Source organism: Melopsittacus undulatus, chromosome 7 (assembly GCF_012275295.1).
Source record: "Melopsittacus undulatus isolate bMelUnd1 chromosome 7, bMelUnd1.mat.Z, whole genome shotgun sequence".
Classification (NCBI taxonomy): Eukaryota; Metazoa; Chordata; class Aves; order Psittaciformes; family Psittaculidae; genus Melopsittacus; species Melopsittacus undulatus.
Genome location: NC_047533.1, coordinates 28,255,723 through 28,273,392, shown reverse-complemented (window position 1 = coordinate 28,273,392; position 17,670 = coordinate 28,255,723). Strand labels below are relative to the sequence as shown.

Below are 17,670 nucleotides of genomic sequence, written 5' to 3'. Positions count from 1 at the left end.
GTGAAAGATGGTCCCATAAAATGTGCTGAGTTGAGCTAAACACTAGAGGGTGTGTACAGACCTCTATCCATGACTGATGAAGTAGAAAACAGGCTAACATTAAAAATAGTTACATGATTAAAAGTGCCTTTTTCACTTTCGAGGCTGGTGTACTGTAAATGTCTCATTCTTCATGCTAGCACAGAACTTGCCCCTTTCCCAGGCACTGCATACCTGAGACACAAACATTGAGAGTCAGGGAATTATACCATTTTTCTGGCTCAAGTCGGTAGCAGCAGAATCCAAGAGGTTATCTGACTCCTTACATCAAAGCTCAAAGCCCTGGAAAAGCCAGCTGGCACAATTTAACATTTGTAGATCTCACTTAAATTTTGTCCCTTTCCTCGTGAGATCTTAAAATTGGCTTTGGTCACTTTTCTATGGCTTGATAATGCACAAGCAGCTCCTCTGTCCTTCCTGTAGCACAATCCAATGTGTGGTGGTTATAAAATAGACTCACATGTGCATCTGACATCTGTCAAAACTTGGCATGCATGCTAGTGGAGGGGCTGCGGCCTGGGTGTTGGGAGGAAATAGTGATGCAGGACCTTAAGCATTCCCACCCAAAGGCTTTCAGGGTAGCTAATTTAATTGCTCGCTGTTGAGGAAGACAGGTCGCCTTTATTGTTGGAGGGAAATGTTGTTGTGAAGCATGCACAAAGGCAATAATGCAGAGCAGCTGGTGAAAAGTGTTTCCCCAGCCCCATGATGTTTCTTCTACTCTTGCTTGTTTTCCTGCTCTCCTTTCTTTGCTCTCCTCACGTTTCCTTCCCCCCCACCCCAGCTAGCACTTAAAAATAACTTATAGATCATCCTGTCATAACATTTACAAACATTGGTACTTCACACGAGTGCTTTTCTTCATCTGCAGAATGAGATGAAAAAGACAGGAGGTGGCCAAAGTCATTCTGCAAACCAGGGGTAGAACCAGGCGTAAAACATGGGGTTAGGACAGAAACTCCCCTAAATTAAGTCCATTCAGGTTGTAGGGCTCTGATGGGAGCAATTTGCAAATATTACTGAGTTCCACTGCCACTTGTCTAGTGTAATGGGGTGGGTGAGTGGGAGGGGGTCATTGCTGAAGCCCTCTTGAAGTCAGGCTGGTTTTCACTCCCGGAGCATAAGACTCTTTCTTTGCAAAAAGCAGCAGGAATTGTACATTTAACTACTTGAAAACAAGCATTTTTAAATTCCTTCTGCATGAGTAACTGATGCTCAGTTATATTATTTCTTACGATAGGACCCTGCGTCTAGACACTGTTTATCCTCAAATCTTGAATCTGAGGCAAGTTCACACACAAATTACTCCTTGTCCTCAGCTTTTGGAGCTTTTACAGATAGAGGCAGAACACTGTGAGCTGCTCGCTTCCAAGACAGAAAATGGCTCTCCTTGGACCAGTTGCAGTTTAGTGAGTTATGGCAGTTTAACTGGATCAAAACACACAGACTGGGGCTTTTGTTTCCATATCATCTATTCACTCCTCAGGCTATGGCCTGTGTGAGGAGTTGGACCCAGGCTGCACCAAGCATCCACACAACCCAACATCCCCAGCAAGACAAGAGGATATAGGAAGAAGAGTGAGAAAACAGACTAGTCAGAGTAAAGACAGGAAATCACTCACCATTTACATTTTGTTGTGGGCAAAACAGTCCTGGTTGGAGAATTTAACTCAAAATGTTTAATTTCCAACATGGGTATTGGGGAATCAAAAATAAAAAACACAAAAACACTTGGGAAAAAGCCCTTTCCTTCCATTTTCCCATACCCAGCATCTCTCCTCTTGCCTACCTCACTGCTTTGCTGTCACAGCCGGTTACACCTTATCTCTTCAGTAAGGCAAAAAGTAGCACAGGGTGTTAAGAGTCAGTACAGAAGCAGCTCTCTGCTGCTCCTAGCTTTCCATGTGTTTCTTCTACTTTGGCAGAGAGAACAGTCCTGATGCTGGTATGCTGTGTCTATTTTAATTAGATTCAGCACGCACTTTAATAACAATTTATGCTTTCTGGACTGACGAAGACCATGCAACCAGTAACCTTACAGGCTGCATGTACAGAGCACACGTAAGCCTTGTTTGTCTTCACTGTGTTTTTTTCTCCTGTCTTTACCTGCTCAGCTATTTCTTTTCTATAGTGTTAGGCTTACCTGAGTGCCCTCCTGAAAGCATTAAGTGTAGCACCAGGCCCCTGCTCCCCAAAATCAACACTAGGTAAGAGCACTAATAGCTGAATCCTGGCATCACTTGGTCATGACCTTGATAAGTACCATCAAACATAGAGGGTTTAAGTGATTTTGCAGATTAAAGAAGTCCACAGATGGTAAAGTAATAATGCCTGGCTGCTGGGGGAAAAAGCAAACGTCACCTGTTTCTTACATTAGAAGCCAGTGAATTCTTGTGCGAATATTATATACCTACCACCCTGGCAGCAGGTGAATATTTGTAGGACCCAGGGGACTAATCCAGTTTTAGTGTAAGACCCTACTGTGACATACTGCAAAAGCATTATTTGACAAATAATTTTTTTAAAAAGCTAGACATATTGGTCTTTGTAAGATATTTATTCCTCTACAGAAGAAGTGTCAGCTGTTTCTTAGAAACCTTGAGTCTCTGAATAGACCTTGCAACAGTTGCTTGCCATAGACTAGGCTATAACTTCAGAGTTGGAATAGCAAAAGGATTTTCAGGCTCTTCAATCATTCCTGGGTACCACTGAGTAGGTTAGCTGCTATGGACAAAAAATTCTGTTGCTTTGAAGTTAATGAAATTAATTCTTCTTTTCCTGCTTGATTAAGAAAAAGGAAACAAAGCAGGTATTGAAATTAAGTGCAACAGGTAAAGTATAAGACTCTAATAACCTTGTTACTCTTGCTTTCCTCTATTTCTTGTTTCAGCTAACTTTGACTCAGCATAACTTACAGTATCATAACATACATTCAAAAGGCAAATTGAAGGAGAAGCAGATTTCAGCTCTCTTACCATAATAATCTTGTGTTAATCATTATAGTGAGGACAAGCAGCCTAGTACTCCAAGGCTCTGACTGGCATGAACAGGCTTCTCTCATCTTCCATGCTGTGTCATCTCTGATTTTTGTAATTCTGGCCCATTTCACTGGCCTTGATATTACTTAGCTTCAACATGTGCCACAATAATAAATGTCTGCCCACTTTTGACACAGCTAATCACACACAGACTCTTATCTGGAAGATAAAACAAGTCATAGGATGTAATGATGAAACACAAGGTAAATGAAATACAGGTTTTGGCATAATAATTTATGAATATTAAATGCAGTCTCAGTTGAGTTTCTATGTCTAGCATATAGCTGCTATATTTATATATATGCATATATATATCTACATACACATATAGATATATGCATATAAGTATAAAGATTAAGTCAGTTTGATCTCTCGGGTAGTATGAACCATGACAGCACAGAGCAGCTTTCCCACCCCCTGGCTCAAAAAAACCTAACTAACCACGGCCTCTGCAAACACAAATGCATTTTATGAGAGTGAATGCACGATTACAGATCAAGCTTAAACACCATAGCTTGTTCAGAACATGGGTCACTCCCATCATGGATCACTCCCATCTAAGAACTATATCCTATTTTCTTTCAAAACTCTCTACTTAAGTTCTAAGGATGGGGAAAAACAAACCGACACCCACGTATTTTCACCTTATTTCTTTATTCATGAACAGTTTTTCTCCATCACTTTCAATTGCGACTACTTGCATAAATTCTTACCCTCTGAAACAACTTATTTGCTATTTTAACCCCAAGATTACAAGTAATTTTACTTTCAGGATAACTGGTTGTGATTGTGGAAAGCAGCAGTACAAAAAAATGGAAGGAAGCATCAGTGTCTAATACTGTGGAACTTTGTGTTATTTTGTACCTTGAAGACACTCCATGGGTGTATAAAAAGGCAGATTCATCATTAATGGCTTATTAGAACCTGAAGCAGACATTTAACTAGTCTGGTTTGTTTCAGGTATTTGTACAGCTGCAAAGAAATTGTATTACGAAGAAATACATCTGGAAGTCTTGGCTTCAGCATCGTAGGAGGTTATGAAGAACACACTGGAAACAAACCATTCTTCATCAAATCCATCGTTGGGGGAACACCGGCGTATAATGACGGCAGAATTAGGTAATGATAGCTAATGAAATGTAGCATTTAAGTCTTTCATCTAGTTCATTGGTGGGCAGTGGAGGGAGGAAGGGGGTGTTAAAACTAATTTTCCTGAAGACTCTGCGTGTTAGGGGGAAAAAAAACCTCATTGATACAGAATTAACTCTGCCAGATATGGAAATAAGATGTAAGTGTCCTGAACAGATTTGCCTTCACAGTAGCATGTGTTCAGCTGTCTTGCAATCACTAGTATATGAGTAAGTATAAAGATAAGTCAGTTTGATCTCTGGGGTAGTACAAAGCATGCCAGCTCAGAGCAGCTTTCCCACCCCCCCCAGCTCCAAAAAAAACAACCAACCACCTTTTCTGCAAACACAAATACATTTTAAGAGAGTGAATGCAGAATTATGGAGCAAACTTACATCAATTGAGGAGTCTTAAAAAACATAGGTTGTTCAGAACATGGATCACTCCTATCTGAAAGAACTGTATCTTATTTTCTTTCAAACTTGTCTAATTAAGTTCTAAGCGGAAAAAAAACAAACACCCAAGTATTTTCATCTGCTTTATTCCCTTATTCATGAACAATATTTAGCTAGAGAAGGAATAGAAATACTCATTTCTACCCCTACCTCCCACCTCTAGCACATGCTTTGGCATTTGCAAACATTTAAGAGAAGTCACCTCGTTCAATTTGTTCTCACATTTGCCTTTGATTTTTCAGATGTGGAGACATGCTCCTTGCTGTCAATGGCAGGAACACATCAGGAATGCCGCATGCCTGCCTGGCACGGATGCTCAAAGAACTGAAGGGCAAAATTACTCTCACAATTGTGTCCTGGCCTGGCACATTTTTATAAAACAACTCTTTGTGGAAAGGAACATCAGGTTTTGCTTTTGGGGGAGGTCAAGTATGTATTTATAAAGAAAAGGTTTGTGAAATTTCAATTTGCATGTCAAGAAAAGTCAAATTTAGGCAAAGCAGGGACATCTGTCAGAAAATCACTTCAGAGTGATTTAAGCTACAGACTTAAGCCTTTCCTTCCCCATATTCTTAAGGGTTTTTTTGTTGTATTTCTTTTATATATATATATTTAATGCATTATAATAATACTCAAATGTCAGGAGCAGCAGCTCCTGCTCACTCACTTTATTTTGATTTACATAAAGAAATCCTTGAATAACTCATGGAACAATTTCTTGCCATTTTTTCTAGTTGCAAAAATGAGGTGAAGGTTTTTATCCAGCACAGTAATAGCACTTTGATTATGTGTACTTTTTCATGGTCAGCATGAAGCTGGTATTTTCAAGACTTTCAAATACTGTTAGTCTGTAAAACTGTGAATTAAATTTCTAAAATAATTTAAAAAAATAACTGCAACTGTGTACTTGTACAGACATTCTTTTCATCCAAAACCAAGCAACCCAGTTTCCCTGGTTTGATTAATACTATTAAATATAGGCTTTTTATACAGAATTATTGTTTTTAAGGACGTTCTTTGCACTCTAAAGTAAGTCTTCTAAACAGCACCATGCCAATCACACTTGATGCTGTTCTGGATGGAGTAATTCTGATAGTGATGATGGTCTTACATTTTTTTCTAAAAATAGTTCTTTGCCTTTCTCTGCAAATTAACCACGTTCCAACGTGTTAACTTTTCCTCACAAGCCAGCAATGGGAAGAGGATATATTTGTTAATCTTTACCATGTCAAGGACAGCTGTTCCCATAGAAGAAAGACTAACAAGAACTTTCTCTTAAGCCACTGAAAAGCAGCAGGGATGATTATCCAGATTAAGTCACCCTTATGAACCCACACAAACCAGACATAATTACCAAGTGTATCAGAGTGTTCCATCAGACTAAGAACAATCAGCAACTTGCCCAGTTTCCCTATTTTTTTTTCATTTCACCTTAATTCAAGATTCTTGAAGACAAGAGTCTGCAATTCCTGTCTGTCCCTGTAGTAAAAGATGGACCTTTTCAAATATGAATTCCAAAAGTTATACTAAGCCCACACTGTTCCAGGTGTTGGTATATAAAAAAGTGAATGTACACTGTTTCTAAATTCAGTAAAACAATGACCTTCCCAGTGGCTTATAAAAAAATTAGACACTTTTAACACAAATAACTTACTTAAGCCCTACATATTCTGTAAGAGCATAAAGCTCTAGCTGATCAAGATGGTTTCTCACTTAAAAGACAAAGTCAGTCCAACAATCTTAACATGAAAAATTCATTCTTTTATTTTCAAAAAAAAAAAAAAAATAACCAAACAACAAAGTAAACTTTGATTTCAAACTAACAGAACAAGATTAAGAGCAAATTATTTTAATACCCAGAAAAATAACAAGATTTATAGTAATCTATTTCTGGCACTAATGTATATGCAAGTAGACAAAAATCACACAAGCCTATTCTGCAGGGGCAGCTTCAGTGTTTTCCTGTTCAGGAGCAGGTTCACCGCTGGCTTCTTTTCCTTCTTTGCTTCTTTTGGACTTTTTGTGTTTGTGCCTTCTATGGCTATCCCCTTCTTCACTGTCATGACGACGTCTGCTGTTACTAAACAGAGAGAAAAAAATCACTCAAACAATTGCATGACAGGCATCATTTGATTACAGAGTACCATAAAAACAGCCTCTGCATTCATATTTGAAAACTGGCACCTGCTCTGACTCATACAGTATTTGGATGTCAGCACCAAAATGAATTTTTCATGGAATGGTGCATACATTCCCCCATCCTATACTTTTTGTTGGGAAATTGGAATGATTTTTCACATTTGTAACCCATATTCTAATAGCAATACTTTTAATAAGTCATGTTCCTACTGGCATCTCTTAGTGATTTAACATTCTTATTGACCATGTTCACTGTACTCAACCTTTATTTCTAACTTCAAAAGTATCAAGTTGAACAATTTCTATCAAGTTACCATGAGAGTTATTTTACTTACTAAGAATCATAGTTCAGTTCCTATGTTAATGCTGCTGAATGTCAGCTTCACTCCACCTCTTTCTGACCCACTTTTTTAGCCATCTTTCCCCAAATTCATAATTTCTGCTCACTAGATAAGACTGTCACATACATCATGCAGTATGAAGTTACCCAGGGCCAACATTGCTTTTTGTCTGTCCACATTTTATACGGCAGACTTGTTCCAATTCTTACATCAAAGTATTTGCAGTCTTTCCACAAACTCCAGTTTGTTTGGGGTTCTTTTAAAAGTTTGTTTTTTTTTAAGCTGGTCAAGTCTTTCGTATCCTATTAAAAAACTCAAAAATCAAACCTTCGAGATGACTTGTGTCTAGTATCTTCTTTTTCTCTGTGTCTCCTGTCTCTGTGTCTGTCTTCTTTCTCTCTACTTGTTCTGTGACGGTCATAGCCTCTTTCCCCATAGTCTCTGTATCTGTATCGTTCTTCATCACTGATTAAAACAGAAGACATTTGCAGGACAGTAGTACCAAGCAGTATATATGCTAAAAAAGGAATTCTTACACACTCGCAAGATAGATAGAAAAATACTGATGTTGCTGTCAAGTTTTTAGATGAGATCCACCACATATTCTAAAAGGCCATTAAAACTCTTCACCGTACACATTAAGACTTCTGTGGTTAATGCAATTTTGAAAGGGGATTGTTCAACAAAATGGAAGGTACAACAGGGTTCCATGTTTATACAGGAATTACCAAGCAGTTAGCTTAAACCTGTATCTAGCTGCAAATGAAGTCCAAACCTACATAAACTTTAGTTATGTTCAGATCAGTGTGTTTAAAGCTCAACACTTATCAGAACACTTTTGGACTATTACACCATTTGGGTAAATTAAATTAAATTTCAGTACAGTTGATTTACTTCCTTAATCAGCTTCAAGAAAGGAAAAGCTGGGTGCAAAGGGACCAACAGTAACATATACTCAAGTGTTTTGGGCTGCTTTTAAAATTCATTTCTCTCCAGTGCCAATGCTACCTCTACTTCCACTCCTCTCTTGGATTACAGTGAGTGCAGCCATGCCACAATGCTGGTAAATCCCCTAAACATTACAGGCTACACAAGAATTTAAAGGCTTTATTTAAGACTATATTTTTGTATTTTGACAGCTCAAGAGATTTCTCGTATCCTGGAGCAGTGAGAACTTGGATCAAAACAATTTTATTTGCCATAACTGGGGCATTAGCCTTTCTATGAAACTCTGTAGGATTACACCATGAAGCAAATTTCAAAAACTTAGCAATTTGAGACCCTGTAGGGAAGCATCAAATGCCCTGCAGAAAAATCCTGGTTTTCTAAGGGACATAAAGAACATTCACACATCAAAATCAGAAAAACTACAGCTAGTACTAAAGAGCTCAGAGTTACGATATGTCCATCTGTAAAACGACTGCATTAACTGATGCCTGCATTGTTACAAAATTTTGTAACACATATAAGATTTTATAACGCACTTAGAACTACAGATCTGAGAATAAGTTGATCAGATCCTGTAAAGTACATTTGTGACATATCATAGTATCACAAAATGGTTCAGGTTGGTAGGCATGACTGGAGGTCATCTTGTCCAAACGCCTACTCAGGCGGAGCCACCAGGACTATCAGGTGCCCAGGACCATGTTCAGATTGGCCCTTGGGTATCTCCAAGAAAGGAGACTCCACCACCTTTCTGGCTAGCCTGTGCCAATGCTCAGTATCATGTGGCATCATGCCACTATCACTTCTCTGATCTATTGCCCCCCCTCTTAAGACAAACCCAAAATTCAACAGCATTAAACACTTTCTAAAAAGGCTATGTTTAATCTAATGTCTTTGCCACAAGAAAAACCCTACTACAGATACACATCAACTTGTAAAAAATGAAGGCAGAACAGCCACAGAGCATGAATTCTGACCACACTACTCCACAGCCAGCTTAAGGCACACTAGGTTATAGTCCAGAATGTGAAAAGAAATGCAACTGCTTCACTGAGATGTCCAAAACCCAGACAGGTAAACTAAAACCGCTGGGGGTGAGGGCAAGGGAGAAAACAAATCCCCAGTCTTAAGAGTGCTGAAATCTCCAGTCCTATGCCTTTGACCTGCTTCTATCTGTATCAATCATTTATCATTGCTTTACCCTTAAATTTCTATTCTACTATTGGAAAGGAGGGAAGTGTAGGGGAGACCTTTACAATCCAAGTCCCATTCTACTGAGTATTTCTTCTCATAAGAACCTAACTAACTCTAGGCTTCAGGGAAAGGGTCAAAACCAGCACTTTGAAATGAAATGTCACAGAAAGATGAAGGTGGGTATCAACTGCTAGATTCTAGGACAAGCCATACAGAAGAGAAGACTAACCCAGCGTGCACAGCAGCTAGTAAGTTCAGAATGACAGCCTTCATTTCATCTGTGTTTGAAGTGTGTCTTAATTTGGTGTGTAAGAAAGCAGCACCATAAAGACAGCATGTGCCTGGGGAAGTCTGTTATAAAGCTCAGGTTTAAGGGGGGGTGGGGAAGTATAATGTTAAAAATTTAATTAAAATTAGGTTCTGAAATCTACCAAAAGATATAAGCAAAGGTGAGGCCTGGTTTGACTTTGAAAGACAACTGAAAAATTTTGTTAGATGGCGGACTCCTCTATTAAAGCACCTCTGAAGTGCCACTAGTCATCACAGTTTTAGGAACCTCTCATTTCTGCAGGCTTGCAGGAACAAAGGTAGAATCAATTCAACAGTAGTTACTCCCAACATGTGATATTATTTCCCAGACTTAACATTTTGATGAACACTGTCTAATTAAAAAGTGAAAATTTTAATGTCTAACATTGCCTTCAGATGAGCTTGCTTTAAGAATTTAAGATGACTACTTGTAGACTTAAAGCTTGGTTTCAAAACTGAGAGCCAAAGCCTTCAACATTAACCCACATTCTGCATTTGCTCTGTTACACAGCTATTTTAAAACACTCTAGAAAAGGTTAAAATATTATTGATACCCCTTTATAAACTTTATTTTGGCAAACCACTATGGAAACATGACAGCTTGTGTGCCTGAAAATAAGCAACCTTTCTGTAAGTAAAGCAAAATACCAGTTTGCCAAGTCCAGTATGTTGGAGCTTTAAGGGACAGGAATAAATGTCATGTACCCAATGTTACAGCAGTGATCTCCTCCCCACTTCATATCTGGGCTTACATTACAGTTATCAAAGCCTTCCAGGGACAACACTGAGAGCACTACAGCCTTTTTGATCTGTGGAAGAGGATCTACAGTTACCTGTGTCCTCCTGGCAAAGAAGCCCCAAACCAATCCAATCCATAGTACCTTTGTTCTCTACATCTTTGGTTACTTTTTCAAAATGGACCCCAGCTTCACCCAGCTATTAACTTCACAGATGAGGAGATCTCACTTTGGCAGACATACCAAGCTTTTTATATTGGTGTTCAAAAAGCTTTCCCATATATTTAAACAAAACCTTCAACAAAGAATCACAGAAGGATTTAGGCTGGAACAGACTTTGTGGACGTCACTTGGGCTAATCCCTCCTCAATACAGGGCTAACTCAAGAAGTCTGGTCAGGCAGCTCAGGGCTTGTTTAGTCAAGTTTTGAGCATCAACAAGGCTGAAGATTTCCATGATCTCTCTCTGCAACCTCTCTTAGCACCTGATCACTCCTTTTGTGATTATTTCCTCACTACTGGAATTTCCTTTGGTATGACTTTTAACTACTATGTCCTGTTCTTTCTCTGTGCACCTTGAAAAAGAGCCTAGCTTAATCTTCTCTATGACCATCCATTAGATGTTGAAAACAGCCTCAAGAACTCTCCTCATACTTCTCCTTTCAAGCTAAATAAACTCCATCCCCTCAGCCCTGCTAACTATCTTGTCAGACCTCCACTGGACTCTCCAGTTTGTCAATGTCTTCTTTTCCACATCAAAGGACCCAAAACTGGGCACAGAATATTGCATGTGTTATCGAGTGCTGAATAAAAGGGGAATAATGGCATTCTCCTTCTGTGGGCTACACTCTGACATGGTTCAATGCATTTTGACCTTTATTACACACTAGGTGCTGAGTTCCATTCAATTTGCTCTCCACCAGGACACCAAGTCCTTTCCCCTAAAGCTGCTTTCTAGCCAGACAGACCCAGATCTGCTGTGCTGCATGGGATTACTGGGTTCCAGGACCTTAAAAATACAGTTGTTGGGTTTTGGTTTTGTTTTTCAAATTGGTGAGGAAGAGCAACAAAATGGTAAGGTATCAATCAAATTCCAAAGTGTATATTTTTAGTGGTAACAAATTGACTTGAAACTAGCAAAACACAAAAAAGAAAAGTCTTTGAAGAAGGGACAACAGTCCAAAATGAATGGCATCTTCTAAAGGGGGCAGTGAGATACAGTGTAAAAACACATAATTTCATCTGACATAGCAGGGTAAAGGTAGAGCAGAATATAAAGACAGCTGAAGATTCATTTTTTAACCACATTTTGGTTACATGGATAGAATAAAAATAACTAAATTTTCTTACAGTTCTAAGATATACTATAGCCCAAATACAGGCTGCTTATCTGGAAAAGAACTGCTAAAAACAATGAAAGCAGTAATTTCTGAGCAGTAAAAAGCTGAAGATGATGTGTACTCCAAATCCTACCACAGTGTCACTTGAACAAAGTGTAAACAAAGGGAATTTGAATGTAATGAATCTGTATAGTCTCTTAGAATTCACATTCTCCTCCTCATAGCTCTTTTAATTTTATTTTCTTAAGTGCACAGAACTGAAAATAAACCTTCTTAAAAAACATTATGTCTGCATGCTCTCTCTTAAGCCTCTCCCAACTTCTCTGTGATTCCCAAACCAACTTACACTAGTTAAGGGCCTCCCGTTTTCTTACACAGCCATGTGGCAATAGCTTTGCTACAGATGGTGGATAATTTAGTCACATAAAAAAGTTGAGGCCTGCTCTTCCCCCTCCTTTACAGATAACTCTGGCAGCAGCACAGAGATTTCTTGAGGCCTGGAAGCTATTAAGGTTCATTTCAAGCACCCTTGAATGACCAGGCTTCTTTCTGGCCTTCAATCAAGCTGTCTGAGAAACAGATGTTTAGATTGGTCTTGAGTTCTCAGAAACTGACCCTGGAACATAGCACATGCACACAGGAGAGGACATCACCACATCAGCATACATGGAAAACCCACTATCCTGTACTACTTTGGGTCTTCAGATAGCAATCATCATGCAAAAAATGTCATCTTTCAACTGAAGTAATGCTGACTCCACATGATCTCATGCTCCATAGTGTAAAACCACTGGTAAAAAACACCTATCCAATAGCTAACATGTATATTTTGCAAAAATTGAAACTTGACAAAATAACCCCAAACAACTCAGAAAGGCATCAGGACAATTTGCTAAAACACTTAGCAAATAATAAGCAAAGTAAATTTAGATAAACCTGGTCAGCCAACAGACCTCTACTCTATGGAGACAAAGCAAGCTCAGTGTTAAATGTAAAACTGCTTCATACTTGTGCACATGAACCACAGAACAGTTGCAGCTTTTTAACTCTTAAAGCAAGTAGAGGGTTGAAAACTGAATGAAGTTATCTGTCATTATTGTCATCATCTGCCTGGAAATGCACAAAAGTTTTTTTGACCTTGAAATAATAGTTTTAAAAAAGACAGGAGAGAATATTACCCAGCCAGTACTAATGACCAAACTAACAATTTTAACAGCTAATAACACCATTAATTAGGGTCAAATATTGCACCACATTACTCTTAACACTAAACTGGCAACTAAGATTCACTGCACACTTCCACAGATCTTTCTAGAACTCCTGATGTCAAATAGAACTGTGTGTATCACTCACAGGGCTTAAATCACACCTTTAACCTGTAAAGCACTATGACCAGTTTGGATGTATACTGTCTTTTTTACACTTATTTTTTACATTCTAAGATTTAGTTATAGTTTCCAAGATAAAAGGGGGAAGGGGACAAAGCCACAACCCCTGGCTTTTCAGAATATACAACTGAACACTAAATTGTAATGCTGAAGTGCACTATTTAACACAGACACAGGGTTATAGCATGCTTATGACATCTCAGTTACCTGTTGAACACACTTGAAGTTGGACTGTGATCTCGGTCCCTTTCCCTGTCTCTGGTACGTTCTCGGTCTCTGTCTCTGTCTCGGTCCCTTTCCCGATCCCGATCTCGGGATCGCTCTCTCTCACGTTCCCTATCCTTCTCTCTTCGTGAATAGTAATCCCACTGCTTGCTGGTGTCCAGAAGACTAGACCACGAAGGAGCGGAACCTGCAAGGTGCGGAAAGGTGACTAAAGAAAAAGACGTGGGTATTAGAAAGAACAAAATCAGATACCATATGAAAACTGCAATACTACTTATGCATGAACACACAGGGGTTTGTCAGCCTCCTCCAATGACATTTTTCAGTCTTCCCCTTTCACGTAAAAGTTAATTCTGAGCAAACTCTGCATTTTTTCCATGCTAATAAATGCTAATAAATGCCTCTGGCACTCATTTAAATACTTGTTATGAAGATATCTAGAACCAGGATATACCCCACAGACTGTCTAAATCCCTTTGGGGAAAAAAAAAGGGAGAAAAAGAAATAAGCCCCCATAAACCCCCCACATTGTGCAAAGATTTGCTGAAAGAATCTCGTTTTATGTGGTCAAATGGTTGTGTTTTGGGGGAACAACACCACAAAAACAACCAGAAAACAAAACTGCCTTTGAAACTCAGTGGCTCTCCAAGTGCAGTTCAGAAAAACAAGGAAAAAGGATGCTTCCAACTTTATATTTAGATGCTACTGTTTTTGGTTTTGTCCTTTAAAATCATTGTATTTAAAATATAATGTTAGTTACAAAGCTCTCATTTGCTGATTTATATTCTATACTGTGCTTTGACATACTTTTCTGATTACAGCTGTAACAGCAGCTTTAGAAATACATTCCAGAAATTCATTCTGGGGAGAAGAAATTAATGCTCCTAACTTATACTTTGTAAGATGCCATTTCTAATGAATACTCAGCACAATCACTATTGCTGCTAAATTATAATGGATTCAGAAATTTAACCATATTATCTTAAGGACAATATGCTTAAGAAGTTAAAGAACTCACAACCATGTCTCACAATCTTTTTAGGTAATAGCAATGGGAAGAGAGAAGCAACATGTTTCTCCATTGTTTTCACCTAACTCCAATGTAGTAAATAACTACTAGTCTTAATGCCCCAATTGTTCTGTTCTGCCCTCCTTCTCCAGAAGTCCCGTGAATATATCCTGTCAATGAAAAATAAGGGCTGTAGATTTAACTGGAAACAGCACTCTCTAGTGGACTTACAGTACAGAGGACTTCCCACTTTCTGTTTATCTGCTCTGCTAGCCAATGATAACATAGCCTTCAATAAATCGTTTGTTTTGAGTTCCACTCCATTATCTATAATATGAGAACAATATTCACTTGACTCCATGGTGTCACAAAGAGACATTAATAGCATAAATAACATAAATATTTCACTGAACAATGTAAAGTGCATTACTGATGCTGAATTTAATACTCTCAAGTTATAAAATCAGTGGCTTCTTCTGACAGGTATGTTCAGACTGTCTTGCCTATGTCTGGGGTATGCCTGCCCCAGAAAGCTTGGCAGAAGCTTAAGACAGCAGTTTGCCAAACATCCAAAGGAGGAATACAAAAGACCTTTTGAGCAGGCAGTGGAGCAGGAAAAAAACACTTCATTGTTAAGCTACATTTGCAATGAAAAGCATTATAAGTCTTTAAAAAAGCATTTATATGAGGTTTTGCCTTTAACAAGTGCTTGACACTGTTTCATTTCAGAGCTACAGACAGAATGAGGAGTTAACAGAAAAAAAAAATATCCTAATACAATAGTATGCTGTTCATTATACTGCCAAAACCTGAATTTCTTCTAAGGAAAGCAGCCAGAAATAGCAAAAAAACAGCTGGACTTTAAAGACTGTTAATTTCTTTGACTTGCCACTATGTCAACAACATACGTATGGTCCGCTGGCTGCCAGAATATTCTGATCTAAAGTGTAAACTTAACTTTAAATGTATACTATAAACCAATTATGAATGGTAGCATAAACTCTTACAATAAATTTTGGTTACTCCCCCACATCTGCAGTAATTCTCATCTGACAGAAGTATGTAATTTTCACCCCAATAACATGAGATAAACCAGTTATTTGATACTCCGCACATTTTTATATCTAGCTTTTCACCAGTTATTATTCACAACACACAAGAAAAGCTTGCTTTCCAATATGAACTGGTGTTCAGCATTTATTGCTTAGAACAAAGTAATTTGTCACTTTCAGTATTCCTACATGGATTGTTCTAATAATTTCTACAAAAATAAGGACAATTCTAAAGTTTAATTTGATTTTTAAAACAGGAAGAGAGGGACCTTTGAACAATCAACAGTTTTAGAGGCTTAAGTCCTGTTTTGGAGGTGGTTTAAAAATTTAAAGCTGCATGGTATCAAAGTGTAAGGAAAACTATTTAATACAAATTCTTTGTGCCTCAAAAAACACTGACTCCTAAACTGTTTCTGTAATGCTGAATTTCTTGCATGTTCATAAGATATAATGAACATTTAGAGCACAGAACAGAGAAATGCTCGAGGAAAAAGCAAACAAGCATACAGGTCATTTCACTGGTAGACCAAACACAGTGGTGTATTTTTACAGCTCAATAAAATTCAAAGATCTGATGGCAAAGAGATTTGTGAAAAAGCATGAATTGTGAAAGGATTTGAGATCAAACTGAAGAAACCCCACTGATGCAGTGGAAGAACACAAAAACAAAATGGCTGTCCTTGAAGCTACAAGTTAAGCATATTATTTTACTATGCAACCTATCTAATGTACTTGCAGTGGGCAACATGCCTGACACAAGGAACAGGCACCGAGGCATGAGATTTGCAATTTGAATAGGTAGAAGAAATGCTGGAGCCTTAATCAAGATTGGTTGCTTTTGTAACATGTTCCATATCCCCCACAATTTTGACAAAGCCATGAAATATAACCAGATTGGTAAAGAAGACAATGGGTTGGAGATTCAGTGCTATCATCCAAAGCAACTATTAAATAAATATACTTAGAGACTCTTAATTAAAATTATTATCTGTACCCTAGTGTGCTGCTGAGCCCTCACTTTACCTAAGTTCTGATACACACACAGCACTGGTAAAATACTGGCCAGCAATCACATTGTGAGACAGGGACGGTGAGAGTAAGATACTGGCCAGGAAAAAATGTTTAACTCAGAGATGAACAGCAGCAATAAAATACCACTGAACCTCTACAGATCCAAAAATCCCAGTCACAGTCACAGCTCAGGACAGACAATTTGCTGCAGATACAAAAGCTTTTGCAACAGTAGAGATGCCAGATACAATGGGAAGATGGGAGCAGGCTGTGCTCCTTGGTCTCCATAATCATAAAAAGGCAAGCATAACTTTTTAACCCTGATGAAGGAGTTCAAATTCCATGTTGGCATCATCAGGATGACAGCCATCCTTCTAATATTGGTACTGTAACAACATACATATGCAACACCTCTGAAGGTCAACGTAAAATATGGAAATCTTTTTGTGCCCCTGACAGTACTTGACAGAATAGCAAATTCTAACAAAGGAGATTCCAAAATGAAAAATATTCTGAATTGGAGACTGTATATGAGATGCAATGTACATACTAATGACTGTTAAGAATGCATTCCATACAATACTCTGTGTGACTACATGTTGAAGCTTCAGCAAAATAGTCACTTGGGTATCTTCAATTGTCTGCCTCAGCTTTACATTTTTGCTAAAGCTTCAGCAAACACAGTTCAATTATTGCTCATAAGGATAAATGAGCTCTTTGCCCTTGTCAAGAATTCTTGAAAACATAGCAAGCTTCCACGCATGCAAGCAAGCACTTGATTAACTGATGAGGATCCTTTCAGTGTCGACAAAGTATCACTTGTTACTCCAGAAAGAGCTCCAACTTCAAGAAATTACAAGCAATTCAAAAAACGTCATTTTGTGTATTTTCTCCAAAGACTTATGAATGTTTGATCTGTGCCGAACATTTTGTATCCTTAGAATCAGACAGAATTTTCCCTACCATTTCTTCTCCCAGAAGCTAGGATCCAATGAAACAAAGGAGTCAGAAATAGCCAGCTGGAAGAAAAGGCAATAGGCATGAGTCTGCATGGCAAGAGGCAGTGACTGGCAACATTGTCAGGTCCCTCACTGGGTTGGGGCAATCCTCAGTAGGAGTACAGACTGACTGATGAATTAATTGAGAGCTGCCCTGCAGAGGACCTGGGGGTAGTGGTGAATGAAAAATTAAGTATGAACCAGCAGTCTGAGTCTGCAGTCCAGAAAGCCAATCACATCCTGGGCTTCATCAAAGAAGCATGGCCAGCAGGTCAAGGGATGTAATTTTTCCTCTCTTCACACTTGTGAGACCCCACCTG

The 17,670-nt window shown here is 38.5% G+C and overlaps 2 protein-coding genes across 8 annotated transcripts in view; one reads left to right on the top strand and one right to left on the bottom strand.

Annotated features, from left to right (window-relative positions):
- The window catches only part of LNX1 (ligand of numb-protein X 1), an 80,052-nt gene extending 73,591 nt beyond the window's left edge, over window positions 1-6,461 (top strand). For all 3 annotated transcript variants that reach the window (XM_031048909.2, XM_005149085.3, XM_031048908.2), the window contains 2 exons: window positions 4,038-4,196; window positions 4,903-6,461. In XM_031048909.2, coding sequence (XP_030904769.2) covers window positions 4,038-4,196; window positions 4,903-5,038 — 295 coding nt within the window. In that variant the 3' untranslated portion in view covers window positions 5,039-6,461. The remainder of the gene's footprint in view (window positions 1-4,037; window positions 4,197-4,902) is intronic.
- Window positions 6,462-6,493: 32 nt separating this feature from the next.
- The window catches only part of FIP1L1 (factor interacting with PAPOLA and CPSF1), a 42,159-nt gene continuing 30,982 nt past the window's right edge, over window positions 6,494-17,670 (bottom strand). For 2 of the 5 annotated variants that reach the window (XM_034064687.1, XM_034064688.1), the window contains 4 exons: window positions 14,521-14,616; window positions 13,263-13,467; window positions 7,468-7,605; window positions 6,494-6,740 (listed from right to left, as the gene is read on the bottom strand). In XM_034064687.1, coding sequence (XP_033920578.1) covers window positions 6,593-6,740; window positions 7,468-7,605; window positions 13,263-13,467; window positions 14,521-14,616 — 587 coding nt within the window. In that variant the 3' untranslated portion in view covers window positions 6,494-6,592. Of the gene's footprint in view, window positions 6,741-7,467; window positions 7,606-13,262; window positions 13,489-14,520; window positions 14,617-17,670 lie in introns of all 5 variants that reach the window. The other 3 variants (XM_034064689.1, XM_034064691.1, XM_034064690.1) reach the window with 2 other exon arrangements.